Genomic DNA, 14,003 nt, shown 5'->3' on the forward strand with positions numbered 1-14,003 from the left:
CATATATATAAGACTATATAGACCAACTTTAACTTGACCCATCTTATTAAACAAATTAAATCTCTTAACCCTAACTCATTAATTTTTTATTAAATTTGTGTCATTTTGTAGATCCCGTAAAAAATGGCCGGCAATGCATAACTGCTTAACTTTGAAAGGTTTCAATGCTTCTCTCGTTCGAGAAAAAGAAAGAAACCCAACAGTGTGCTTGAGCCCAATAGTCCGGGTATATGTATTGCAGGTCCATAGGCCCAGTTACCTAACACCACTACACGACGTAGTTCCAACAGGAGGGTTGCTTCCATTCCAATATCGCCTTTATATTTTTCTCTTACGAACTCTTTCGTCTCTCGTCCCCCACAACTCTCTTTTTCATTTTCGCCTTGGCCGATCAGTTTCTCGGACTTTCTCGGCTACTTTCCTCCCTGCGAAACATTCCCTGGACGTTTTCTACGCGGCATTTAAATCCATTTGATCTGCGAAGATTCTCTCTCGCCATATCGATCCCCGCAGATAGCTACTGGTACGTGAAACCGATCACTCCACTTACTCTCTTCTCGCACATACGTACGTGTACATGTGTATATACATATATGAATATAACATCACGAGCTAATCTCAGATCACGTGCCGCGAAACCCTAACGAGCTTTGCTTTCTTTAATTACACGAATCTTTTTTCTTCTTCTTCTGTGTTTGTGTTTATTTTTGGTTAGTTCAATTCTTGCCCTGCTTTGTAGCTTATAAAATGAAACAGTGAAAAATCAGCTTGAGCAAACTATGTAATTGTGTTAGATTCAGTTGAGACTAGGATTGTGTTTGTCTATCGGCGCTGATCAATTGGACAATGAAAATAAAAGATTCAATTTGTTCTTTTTTGTTTCCTGGATTTTCTTGGAAACCAAACAGAGTTGTAGGACTGTAATTTTGGCGATCTGATGTATTACTAATGAGTTTTTATATGGTTAATTCTTTTTTCTTAAAAAACTTAATTTTTTGCTATTTCCCTGAGATTTGTTGTTTAGCTGTTTCTGATTATATATATTTTTTTTTTGTTGATTAAGCAATAATAGTATATACTTTGTTTACCGATTAATTTTTTTGTTACTGTTTTTGGTTGTTTTTAGTGGATTGAAAAGGATAAAATAGCTCACTTGTTTCTAATACGTGATGCATTTCTCTCTGAAGTACCAAAAGCTGTTTTGAAATATATTATTGACTTGTTTTTGTTCTGATTTCTCCTCAAATTTTTTAGAGTGCTTATTTAGGCTTCTATTTTTGGTTCCATTCTTAAAATAATCTTGAGATGCTTGGTTTTTTTTGTTTTTTTTTTTAGAGGGCTGTTGCTTGCCCTCTTACACTCTGTCATTAAGTGCAGTATATTTGATTTTTAGCTAGGACTCTTAGGGTGTAGATGAGTGCCCGTGTTCTGAAATGGATATGGACTGTAAGTGCCAACAGCTTCACGAATAGATGCAGAAACACAACAGTTGCTTTTTGCATCTTTTAGTGAATTTATTACTTATACTGAATATATCTTTCATCCCAACTTTGACACGGGTGCCAAAAACAACTCCTTGTAATGTACACTTGAGATGATGGATATATTTATGTTTTGAATTTACATATCAAACATATATATTAATTTGTGTCTTAGTATTATTTGTAGATGGAATAATTATTGAGATAAAAACAAAAGCAACGACTTCAGAAAATGTTCCACATTAAATAGGTATTAGGTATGATGACTTGTTCTTTTGAATATTTATAAGTTAGGGGGAAAATATTTTTTCAGTGTCCAAATTGATGTAGGATTTTGGATTGTGTTAGCAATGGCTAGAATCTCATAGTGGTAGATTGGTGTTGTATGTGTAAGAAAAGTGAGAAAAATGTAGATACTCCATTGTGAGGTTGCTAGGGCCTTATGGAATTCTATCTTCAATCTTTGTGGATTAAAGTAAGTTATGCCTTGACGGGTAAACCTCAAGGGTTGGCCTAGTGGTTGAGGCTTGTGGTATTAAGGAGTTTCACCCCTTAGATCTCAAGTTCGAGACTTGCTAGGTGCAAACTCTCTCTTGGAGCCACACCCCTTGGTGTAAAAAAAGCCAACGATTTACCTTGATCTATGTAGAAAAACTTCCGATGGTGTGGTGCACTGGTCCAATGTTTACTTTGCAGAAGTGGGTCCGAAGGGCCTTGCCTTGTTGAGGTTCCCAGTCATTAAAAATAAATAAAGTTATGCCTTGATGGGTGGTGGATCTCTATGCAAGTTGGCAAACATTTTGGTAGTTTTAAGAGTGTAGCGATGTGAAAGATGATTCTGCCATGTTTAAGGTGGTGCATCTAGAGAGAGTGTAATGACTTTGGGAAAAACGCTAGCCACACATGCGCTATTACTCCAAAATGACTAGTCAATTTGAAGCTTCCCTTGAATTCCTTATAAAGCCTAGTTTCACCTAATAACTAGGCAATGTGAGACTTACCACCTATGATTATCTTTATAAACAATCTGCTCTATGTGGGCTACTTTTTATCTTCCCAATATGGGACCAGGGTGTTATAAACTCATTCTCTTAAACTCCTAACGTCCTCGTTAGGGCCACGTCATACAGTGCTCCAGTACCATATGGCCTAGCGTTACTAGGTAACTCTGATACCATTTGTAACAACCTAGAGAAAAGCGGTAGCCACATTTGTGCTATCACTCCAAAATGACTAGTCAATTTGGAACTTCCCTAGAATTTCTTATAAAGCCAAGTTTCACCTAGTAACTAGGCAATGTAGGACTTATCACCCATAACTGTCTTTATAAATCACTCACTCTATGTGAGCTACTTTTCATCTTCTCAATATGAGACTAGAGTGTTACAGAAAGAAATGGTAAAAGTTTTGAAGATTGCAAGAAGACAATGGTGGAACTAATGACCTTCTTCAGAACTCTTTACCAATGGATGACTGCCTATCATTGTTTACCTATTTCTAATTTTCCTGACTTTATTGATTTCTCGTCTTCTTCTGGGTAAGTCCTTTTCTTGTATATTTCATGTGTACTTGGGTCACGCCCTTTTACTCTTTATAAAATTTTGATTACTTATAAAAAAAAAAAAAACTGGTGGACAGGCAGCCATCTGAAGGAAGATGCATTATCCTTATCACAATGTTATAGGCATTGTTTAATGTCAATGATCTGGTAAATTTGTGACCCAGGGTATAATAATATCTATACTATTTGAATTTGGATGGCAACTTAAGCTTTCTTCTAGTATATGGGCCAAATACTGAATGTTTGGTTGACGCCTTGCTGTTTCAAGGTTGATAGGTCGGACTTCGCTTTATGTGGTGATTGGAATGTAACATGTGTGGTGATAGGTCGGACTTCGCTTTTTTCAAGCTTGTTGGGGTGTTGTTAAACAAGATGTTATGGCGGTTTTTGATGAGTTCCACCGCAGACAGAAGTTGGTGAAGAGCTTGAATGCTACTTTCATATCTTTGATTCCTAAAAAGGCGGATGCGGTAGAGATGAAGGATTTCCGGCCCATAAGTTTGGTGGGAGGGGTGTACAAAATTGTTTCTAAGGTTCTCGCCTCCAGATTGAGAACTGTCTTGGGCAAGGTTATTTCCTACTCTCAAAATGCTTTCATAGGGGGACGACAAATCCTAGATTCGGTTCTTATTGCAAATGAGTGTGTGGATAGTCGCATAAAGCAAGGGGTGCCAGGTGTTATTTGTAAGTTGGACCTGGAGAAGGCGTATGATCATGTAAATTGGGACTTTGTTTTGTACTTGCTGCATAGGTGTGGTTTTGGGGAAAGGTGGAAGGCTTGGATAGAATGGTGTATTACTTCGGTAAGATTTTCCATTCTAGTGAATGGCTCTCCGGAAGGGTTCTTTAGCAGTTCGAGGGGAATTCGGCAAGGGGATCCCCTTTCTCCGTTACTTTTTGTGCTTGTCATGGAGGCGTTGAGTAAGATGGTGAATGCAACGGTTGACCAAGGTCTTTTGACAGGTTTCTCGGTGGGAGATAGGGTGGTCTCGGATTTGGAGGTTTCTCACTCCTTATTTGCGGATGACACCTTGATTTTTTGTGAAGCTTCTCTCGATCAAATCCGGTATGTGCGCCTCATTCTTTTATGTTTTGAAGCTGTGTCGGGTTTGAGAGTTAATCTTGGAAAGTCTAAGATTGTGGCTATTGGAGAGGTGGAGAACATTGGGGTGTTAGCTAATATCTTGGGGTGTAGTGTTGCCGATTTACCCATGAATTATTTGGGTCTCCCCCTGGGGGCGCCATATAAGGACACGATTATGTGGAATGATGTAATTGAGAAGATGGAGCGTCAAATGGCAGGTTGGAAGAGGATGTACCTCTCTAAAGGAGGCCGTCTAACTCTTATTAAGAATACGTTGTCTAATCTTCCGACTTACTTCTTGTCTTTGTTTCCGATTCCCATGAGTGTAGCTAAAAGGCTTGAGAAGGTCCAAAGAGATTTCTTGTGGGGAGGAATGGGAGATGAGGCTAAGTTGCATCTTGTAAAGTGGGATCAAGTTTGCCGTCCCTTATATTACGGTGGTCTTGGTATCCGAAAATTGCATCAGTTTAACCAAGCTCTCTTGGGGAAATGGCTTTGGAGATATGCGAACGAGAGTGAGGCTCTTTGGTGCAAGGTTATCAAAGCCAAATACGAAGAACAGGAAGGCGGGTGGTGCACGAAGGAGGTTTCGGGTTCTCATGGCGTGAGTGTATGAAAGCATATTCGTCAAGGTTGGAGTTCCTTTGCCAAAGGGTGTAGGTTTGAGGTGGGGGCGGGTTCGAAAGTTCGTTTCTGGCATGATACTTGGTGTGGGGAAACTCCTTTGAAGCAAGCTTTCCCTTCTCTGTTCAGCATTGCAAGACACAAAGAAGCTTAGGTGAAGGACAATTTAACTTGGAGGAGTGGAGTTATAGAGTGGAATGTCACTTTTGTGCGACATGTTCAGGATTGGGAGATGGAGTTGGTTGCTCCTTTTTTTGAGCGATTGTACTCGTGCAAGATCTTTGTAGGTACGGTGGATCGTATTTGCTGGGCCTCGTCTAGGAAAGGTAATTTCGAGGTTAAGTCGCTCTTCAAGGCCTTGTCTAATTTTGGCCATGAGACGTTTCCTTGGAAGAGTATTTGGCGCTCTAAGGTGCCTTTGAGAGTGGCTTTTTTTGGGTGGTCCGCGGCCCTTGGCAAAATTTTGACTCATGATAATCTGCGGAAGAGAAACCTTGTGGTGGTGGAGTGGTGTTGTATGTGCAAAAAGTCAGGAGAGTCAGTAGATCATCTTCTCCTCCATTGTGAAACCGCAAGAGCGCTTTGGCACACTATTTTCAGTCGGTTTGGGTTGCATTGGGTTATGCCTGGCAGAGTAAGGGACTTGTTCTCTTGTTGGTGGTCGGGAGGCCGTGCTAGAAGTGCGGTAGTGTGGAAGATGGTTCCTCTTTGTCTTATGTGGTGTATATGGATTGAAAGAAATGCTAGATGTTTTGAGAACTCTACTAGGACTATAGAGGATCTGATTCATCTTTTCTTCTTTACTCTTTACTCTTGGACAGCCGCTTGGCTAGCTCCTTTAGTAATTAGCTTCTCTGATTTCCTCTTTCATTTCTCCTCTTCTTAGGCGCTCTCTTGTATACTTCCCGTGTATATGGGTTGCGCCCCTCTGCACTTTTGATATATATTTTTACTTATCAAAAAAAAAAAAAAAAAATGTAACATGTGTGCGACATATTTGATATATCAATGAATAATGCCTAGTTCACCTGTATGCAACACATTAAGACTGTATCTTTGGATGCAAAATATCATACTTGTACAATTTAAGTTTTTATGAATTTATTGAAAACAAAGATGGTCAAGTTTTAAAATTCCCAGTATAACGGTGTTTCAAAGTTGGTGCACGATTAAAAGAATGTGCTTAGAGGTGTTATCTTGTTTTTCTTGTTGCCTCTGTTTAAGAGAACTGTTGTATGTCATCTCCTCTTTTAGTACACTCTTCTGTAATTAATAATATGTTACTCTTTTTTCCCCCCAGAAAATGAAGGGATAGTTTAAAATTATTATTATTATTCTGTTTTAGCCCTCATGCATTTGTCTATTATTGCTGCACGGTCCAGTCAATGGATCCAGTGTTTGAAAATATATATATATTTTGTTCTGTTCAGTGGCGTCTTCTGAATTATTGTGTTTAAACTTTGTGTGCATAGATGCCAGTTGCAAAACTCAAGGCCTCTAATTCTCCAGAATTAATGAAATCGGAGGAGGGAAATGATCCTGTAGACACTATCATCAGACAAGCAATTGGAAAAGAGCCTCTTTTGTCTTCCACGAGGGCTGGGGAAGGCCCAGTTCAATGGATCCAATTACTTCATGCTTTAGATCAGCAAGGTACTTGCAAATGTCATCTAGTTAAAAGATTAACAACTCATTATAAGGAAGGAGAACATTCTATAGAGCTTTTCTCTGGTCTCAGTTAATGTGTCTGAGGTTAATGGGTTAATCATTATTTTTTTGATAACATAAAATGTGATGGTTTCCATGTAAAGGGAAAAGAATACCTTTGAACATGCGTGTTCATTCAACATTGCTTTTGCTCAGCCCACTGCTATGGCCAATTGGGACTTTAGCAAATGAATTTCAAGTAATAAGTAGGATTTTGGTTGGTAACTACGATAAGGCGTTGTTTGATGTCAAAGCCATGTATCTTGTTTGATCTCCATCCATTATTTTTGGCAGAGCTACCAGGTTGGCCCTTTTCCTCTCTGAAGGTGCAGATGCAGAAGTGTGACAAGTGTTCTCGAGAATTCTGTTCACTCATCAACTATAGAAGACATATACGTGTGCACCATCGATTGAGAAAGCTTGATAAGGTTTCTTTACTGTCTTAAAATTTTGCTTTTGTGTTTATTCAATTGCTTATAGGGAGACGTGGGTGGGAACTCCTTCCCTGCAGCCCCAACAAGGCATCCCTGAGAATGGTATACCTGAGTGACCCATAAATCTTTGTTTGATGAATGATAATCTATTGAAGAAGAAGAAGAAAAAGAAAAGCTCGTGTGCATGAAAAGTATACAAGAAAAGCAACCACCCTAATAGGATCAAAAATCTAAAAAGTTAACAAGATCTACAAGATAAGAGAAAGAGAAATTAGGAACAAAAGAAACAGCCTAATCTAAAAGGGAACTCAAGAAGGAGGATTTTAGTTGTAGCACATTAGACTCGCGGTCATCGAAAAGACGTCGCTTTCTTTCTCTCTAAATGCTGCACATAAGTAAAGTAGGGATGACTTTCCATATGGCCTTTTTGCATTGACTCTGCCCTTTCGTCTTTCAACACTGAATTAGCTTTAGAATATTGCTAGTCATGACCCACAAGACTCCTAATATAACAAGAACCAGGTGTCATATCTAGTAAACTCACAATGAATAAGAAGGTGGTTTACGGTCTCCTCGCGCTTCTTGCAGAGACAACAACAATTGAAAAGGGTAAAACCTCGCCTCCAAAGGTGATCAATTGTAAGAATTTTACCCAATGCTGTCGTCCAAGTGAAGAAAGGAATATGAAGTGGAGCCTTCACCTTCCAAATGCTCTTTCAAGAAAAAGGGAAGACCCATAAATCTAGGTTCTGTCCTACTGCAACATGAGTGTAATGGGATTTGAACCCAAACATTGGGCAAGAAGAATGGCGCATTTCATCCACCTACTGCTGCCACACGTTTATTCATACAATTGTTCCATGTTTGAAACTTTTTGCACATTTCCCAATTCTTAGTAATGAAGATCAGCTTTTTCATGGTGTCAATCTTGATTCTTCTTTGTTTGGTTGTTTCCTCAACAATGCCTGATGTTGTCTTGTAGGATTCTTCTAAAGATAGGGATCTGCTAGGAGCATTTTGGGATAAGGTAATTCATTCCATTCCCAGCTATTTATGGGATAAGGTAATTTCCTCTTTGGATGACTTACTCATTTATTTATCCTGTAAGCAGCTCTCTTTGGAAGAGGCAGAGGAAGTTCTGTCATTCAAGAACGTGACATTGGAGGTAAAAAGTCTTTCTATTTTCGTGCCTGATTGTTTGATTTATTAGCTGCATAGAGTTATGTTCGTGCTCTTTGGTATGCATGCTTTCAATATAGAACATATCATTACTGTAGTTGGGTTCACTCTTGTGCTTTTGATCAGTGAACCAAAGCTGTGGGATTTCTTCTTTTAATTCAGAAATGGTCATAAACAAGTTGATATACAGGCAAATTTTAGATATACCGTGTTATTTTGTTAGATGAACATTTTTTGTTTTTTTAAGTGGCATGTCATCTTGCTCTGAAAGTTACTTTCTTTTTATAAGTTTTTATTCTGACGCAGTTCCTGATAGTAGAATTGACTATTGAGGTGCCTGATGAATTTAGTAATAATTTCCAGATATCCGTGCTCTCTCATGCTTTGAATCTATGGAGTTGACTTCAAGTTGATGATTCATGTTTGTTTTACATTTATCAAGTTTCTACGGCAGAAGAAACAAACATTGCATGGATTGATTATAACTGTTGCCTAATTTCATCGTAGTTTGGTGTCCCCAGTCCGGCATCAATCATTCCCTCTCTCCCCCCAATAATGTGTTTCTAATTGGCGTTACTTTTCTAGGGAGTTCCAGGGTCTTCAATTGTAAAGTCATTGACAACACTTGTCAGGAAACCAGGAGTTCTTACCTTACCACAAGTATATTTGAGAGCTGGTTCTGCCCTTTTGGTAAGAGGACATCCTTTTTCTTGTTGATCAATTTCTATCTTTCTGTTTTTATTTGTGATGAACCACTATATTCTTTATTCTATGCATGTGATATATCTGAATCTTTGCAGGATGTTATCCAAGCTCGACCTTCTAGGTTCCCTATATTATCTCAGGAGCTATTTGGTATCCTTGATGATGCGAGTGAAAAAACATTTCTGTGTGGAACAGCGGGGTTGATGCAAAAGTACGTTTTTGATGGGGAAGCTGGGAAGAGTGGCCTTGAAACCAAAAACTTAGTTGCTTGCACCAGCTTTTTGGTGGAACAGAAATTGGTATTTTTCTTTTTCTTTTTTTCCTTCTCTTTTTTCTTATTCTTTTCCAGTTGCTTGTAATAATAATCATGCTGTTCCCGTATCATGATCAACTGTTTTTTTTTCCCTGACAAGGTCAAAGCATGGCTTGCTGATAAGGATGCTGAAGCTTTGAGGTGCCAGAAATTGCTGGTGGAGGAGGAAGAAGCTGCTCAGAAAAGGTATATGACATCCAGTACATTTTCAATCAATTTGGCTTCTTGAACTTTAGGCAGTCCTGTTAGTAGGACGTGCATTTTCTTTTTTTCTTCCTTTATTTTTTATTTTTGTTCTTCAATTATCTGACTTTCAGTAGACTAGTATAATTTGTTCTAGATATCAAACTGAACTTTTAGTTCTTTAAGGGTTTACATGAATACATAATGTTGGGGAAGAAAGCTGAGGAAAATTAAAAAGAAAATGTGTTTCACTTGCTTCTGAGTTGGAGCATCTGTGTACTGATGGTCATAGGCTACTCTTTGGGGATGGACTTCCTTTTCTTGGTCAGGGTTGCAAGTGCGTTGATGCTGGTACTCCTTTTAGAGAATTGCTAGAAATAAATGGGTCTTTGAGTAACAATGGGACAGAACTATCAAGTCAATTGAAGTAGCTTGTTTTCAGAAGCACTAGTAACATAAAACATTCTCATTTGTTTCTACCTCTTATTTAACTCTTCAAGTTACAGTAGCCAGCAGTGAGGATTTTGGTTTACAGATTTGCTTTTCCTTGAATCTCGTTTTCTGTATGGAAATTAAAATCATTTTCCTTTTATTAATTTTGGTTTCCGAATAACTGTAGGAAAGCTGAGCTCTTGGAAAAGAGAAGGAAGAAAAAGCTCAGGCAAAAAGAACACAAAGCTAAGGAGCAAAAACATGGGGAGAAAGTAGATGCTAAAGTGGGTATTGGCAATACTTTGGAGACTGTACCTATGCTGCCAGCAGAAACCTCCAGCCTTGCCACTGCTGGTGATTCTGACATGCCTGACCCCGAAAAACTGTCAGATCAAGTTCCCTCATCTTCTGAACCATTCCAACATGCAAACTCTGAAGTGGGTCTTGACTCTGAATCAAGGTATAGTTGTGAATGTACTGGTCAGAATGTTGAAAGGCGTATGGTGCAGGGAAGTGGTCGCCGTTGGCAATTGCTCCCAAAATCACAAAGGGGAGTGTCCAATGGTTTCCATTCAGGTCTGAATTCTCAAGCATCAAAGCTTGGGGCCATGCAAAAGCATGGGATCCACAGGGATTCAAGGCCTGGTCCAGTAGCCAACAGCAATAAAATATGGAGCCGAAAACCTAAACCAGAAATTGATGGGGAGGTTTTGAAAGCCAGAGTACTAGAAGAGGCTATAAACCAACCGGATCAAATTAAGAACCATGAGGTTTTGATTGGCTCTATATGTGTTACACTTGGAAATTGTGGCCAAGAGGGTAATAATCTGGCTAGAGCTGGTGAAGATTGGCTGGCAGAGCACCAAGTGCCAAAGAAGACTAATGTTCAGGAGAAGCCCATTAGTCCTGATTCTTCTCTTCAGAGTGGCACAAATCGATCAATGATTAAGCTTTGGAGGCCAGTGAGTCGGCATGGAAGCAAATGTCCAATGCCAGTTCAGAATGACAATGTAGAGTATGAAGTGGATGCGACTGCTGCTGAAAAGGACAATGATCAACCCCCCAAGGATGGTTGTATAAGATCGTATGCGGTGAATGATAATAATGGTGCTGCTAAGAACAGTGTTAAACTTGTGGCAGAAAGTATCCGTCCCCAAAGCTGTGTACATGCTGCAAAAGCTTTCCTTGCACAGAGTAAGTTGTTTATTCTTTTGGCTATGCTATTCTGTCTTTGGAGTAAATTGGCTTTGGCCATTAACTGGCTACAATCTCATGCACAGGATGGAAGGAGGCTATTGCAGCCGACCATGTGAAATTGGTTCTTTCCTCGGCTTCTGAACTTCCAGAATGCCCAGAGATAGAAAATGACTGTGAAGTTGTAACGTCTCAACCACCAAACTTACACAAACGCAGCATTCTTGGCAATGCAGAAAACCGATTGGTTAATGCAGGGGCTTATGAGTCTTCAACCACCAGGAATGTTAAAGATAAGTACAGAACAAAGCCTGAAAAGGGTGTCAAGAAAAAATACATTCCCAAACAGAGCAATGCAACCTAGTAAGGAGGGGAGAAGAGATGAGGTTTATTTTTTTATTATACAAATGTGCACAGTTTTAACTCCCATCTTATTCTTAGCAGAGGTTCCAGTTTTACAGATGGTCTTCTGTCAGAAAATTTTAAAAAAAAGCTTTGCCGGAAAATCTTTTCTGTTTTTTCCTATGGTGTCATGGCAGATTGATTAGTGAGGGTTTTTTTTTTCCTCCGCTTTTGGCTTAATTGTCTATTTTTTCTGTAATAATTCTGGTGTTTAATTAATGCAAAGGTATTTTTTTCCCTTTAATTCCCTTTTATAGCTGCTCGATTTCTAATTTGGGAATAAGTACTGCGAAGTGCACTACGAAATTTCACCCACGTTCATACTTTTCCTTTCTTGGCCGTTGAAAAGGCTCGATTTCCTCACAAAGTCAATTCATTTTCTTAAATGCATCAATTCTCTCTCTCTCTCTCTCTCATGGTAAGAATGGAGAACTACGAAGTTTGTTATTTATTCTGAGTGATGATACACAACACCGGGCATGTATTGGCTAATTTTTTTTTAATTAAAATATTATATTTTATTATTTTAAAATATTAAATTAGCCGGGTGTGTATGACTATTCAAGTACGCTCGGCGTGATGTTTATCATCGCTCATTTATTCTATGCAGACTTTTTCGGGGTTTTCTATTTTCTTTCTTTAGGTTGGGGGTTCTTTCCTGGATGTCAAAATTCGTTAGCAATTAGTCATGAAATGGGAATAATGTCTCCAGCAATTTGTTATTAGTTGGGCACAGCTCAAAAATTATTTTCATACACAATTCCTGCTTAAATTGAGAGGCCTCAAATCTCATGAAACCACACGTTTGGACAACCATGTTTCTAACGGCGATAGGTCTTTTTTTTTGGGTAAGTTAATGGCGATGGTTAAATATGCCACCGGCAGGTTTAAGATCTTGACCAGAAAGGGAGCTGTCTAGGATGGTATTCAAGTAGATAGCAAATATACCAAAATGAGAGATATCTTCAGACTAAGAAGAGAAGAAATGAAATCCTTGGTTGTGTGAAGTCCCTAAAACTTGGAGCAAAGAGCACCTAATGCCAAAAAAGTTAGTTTTATTAGTAGAATCATTTTGAAACTTTAGCCGGAATTCATGGTTCATTGCATCTGAAAATCCTCTGCTAGTCGGCCGTCCCGGATATAACCAATTTTTTTTTTTTTTTTTAATTTTGCAGCCAAGTTTACGCGAGAGGAGATATTATTTAAACATAAAAACTTTCTTGGATATGTCTTGTACGTACCCTGATGCAATCAGTACTTCATATGGACATGGAGTACTTCTCCTCCAAGAACATCGATCAGAAATTATATTGTTTTCATTTACACCGATTCCTGTGGCTTGTAACTAGCTCATCAGAGGAAGGTAGAAGACTCCAAGGAGATAAGATTACAGAGACCACACCTTTCTTTTCACCCAACATAACGGGCCACGTGTCCTCCTTAAACTCCTAGAGAAGTGCCACTTGTCCACCTTCTTCACCTCAACTCAACCATATATCCCAATTCCCAATCTCCACTCCTCCCCCTGCGCTACCCTTTTAAATAATCTCCTAATACGTCTTCCATCTTTCCGTCTCAAGTTCCCGGGCCACCTGCAGATCGAAAAGGAGAAAAAGGAAACTCGAGAAAATCCTAACCCAAGCCTCTCATCCAACCCAGAAAATGTCGGGTGGGGTTGGTCCAACATGCAATGACATTTGCCTTCCAAAAGAAGAAGAAAGTGAAGAGAAACAAAGCTACGATGCAACTAATTATTCCTCAAAGACCAACACCAAATACCCTACAACTCCGCGAAAAGCCGGCTTCCTCTCTTTCCGGCAACTCAACGCCCTCGCTGTCATCATCATCTTCTCAGCCAGCGGCATGGTAAGCCCTGAAGACTTTGCTTTCGTCTTCTTTTCCCTCTCCTATATCTACTTTATGTCAAAGGTGGCATTCCCAACGCCAACCCGGAAGGAACCCCCACCACTCGTCTTTACTACTCCTGAAAACAAGCTTCTTCGCCTCTACGTGTCTGTAGGTGCCATCATCGGTCTTTTTCTCCCTATAGCATACATCTTTCACGGCATCTTCGAGGGTGATAAAGAAGGTATCAAGGCGGCCACGCCGCATGTTTTTCTTCTCACCAGTCAAGTATTCATGGAAGGAGTGGCATTTTCGGACAGGTTCTCGTTGCCAATACGTGCTTTTGTGCCGGTTTGCTATAACGCAAGGAGGATCTTTACGATTGTGGACTGGCTGAGGAGCGAGGTCTCGAAGGTTGACGAGGAGTATGGAGGGTCTAAAACGAGGTTGTATGTTGGGACAGGGCTCGCTATTGCCAATTTGGCCTTCTGGTGCTTCAATCTTTTTGGCTTCTTGCTGCCTGTCTATCTTCCTAGAGCTTTCAAGGGATATTACTTAAATAAAGTGTGATCAGGGACTGATGAAGAAAATGATGACGTTTATTTTAATTTATTTACTGAATGCTGCTATGTGATTGATGAAGTTCTGTTTTTTTTTTTTTTTGAAATGGTTTAATTAGTGATTTGGGGGTTATGCACCGGATAAATACACGAAATACTATTTCTACTATTTGTGCTTGTTGGTTAACCAACCCGCAGCTACTTCGCTTCTTGCCAGGTCAAGGGTTCCACAAATGCAACTAAGCCAGCCTGTTGCATTTTGGTTAGAATGATGTGGGCTTGCTACTCATTACTCATAT

General features: G+C 39.4%; 2 protein-coding genes across 2 annotated transcripts; both read left to right on the plus strand.

Annotated features, from left to right (window-relative positions):
* Window positions 1–319: 319 nt before the first annotated feature.
* LOC132167217 (uncharacterized) lies at window positions 320–11,543 on the plus strand. Its single transcript, XM_059578124.1, has 11 exons — window positions 320–523; window positions 6,223–6,403; window positions 6,752–6,885; window positions 7,874–7,918; window positions 8,003–8,056; window positions 8,656–8,760; window positions 8,871–9,074; window positions 9,189–9,274; window positions 9,891–10,897; window positions 10,984–11,260; window positions 11,342–11,543. Coding segments are annotated over exons 2-11 (2,094 nt in total). The 5' UTR covers window positions 320–523; the 3' UTR covers window positions 11,343–11,543.
* A 1,008-nt stretch (window positions 11,544–12,551) lies between these two features.
* LOC132189153 (uncharacterized) lies at window positions 12,552–13,796 on the plus strand. Its single transcript, XM_059603740.1, has one exon. It carries the CDS (start codon window positions 12,962–12,964, stop codon window positions 13,712–13,714), a length of 753 nt encoding a protein of 250 aa, XP_059459723.1. The 5' UTR covers window positions 12,552–12,961; the 3' UTR covers window positions 13,715–13,796.
* Window positions 13,797–14,003: the final 207 nt, after the last annotated feature.

This window comes from Corylus avellana, chromosome ca1, assembly GCF_901000735.1.
Source record: "Corylus avellana chromosome ca1, CavTom2PMs-1.0".
In the NCBI taxonomy this organism is placed as follows: domain Eukaryota; kingdom Viridiplantae; phylum Streptophyta; class Magnoliopsida; order Fagales; family Betulaceae; genus Corylus; species Corylus avellana.

Excerpts from the sequence above, each read along its gene's own strand:
- LOC132189153 (XM_059603740.1), top strand. The coding sequence starts at position 12,962 with ATGTCGGGTGGGGTTGGTCCAACATGCAATGACATTTGCCTTCCAAAA.
- LOC132167217 (XM_059578124.1), top strand. The coding sequence starts at position 6,223 with ATGCCAGTTGCAAAACTCAAGGCCTCTAATTCTCCAGAATTAATGAAA. Across the intron at positions 8,761-8,870 it reads GAGCTGGTTCTGCCCTTTTG|GATGTTATCCAAGCTCGACC; the intron begins GTAAGAGGACAT and ends GAATCTTTGCAG. Across the intron at positions 10,898-10,983 it reads AAAAGCTTTCCTTGCACAGA|GATGGAAGGAGGCTATTGCA; the intron begins GTAAGTTGTTTA and ends TCTCATGCACAG.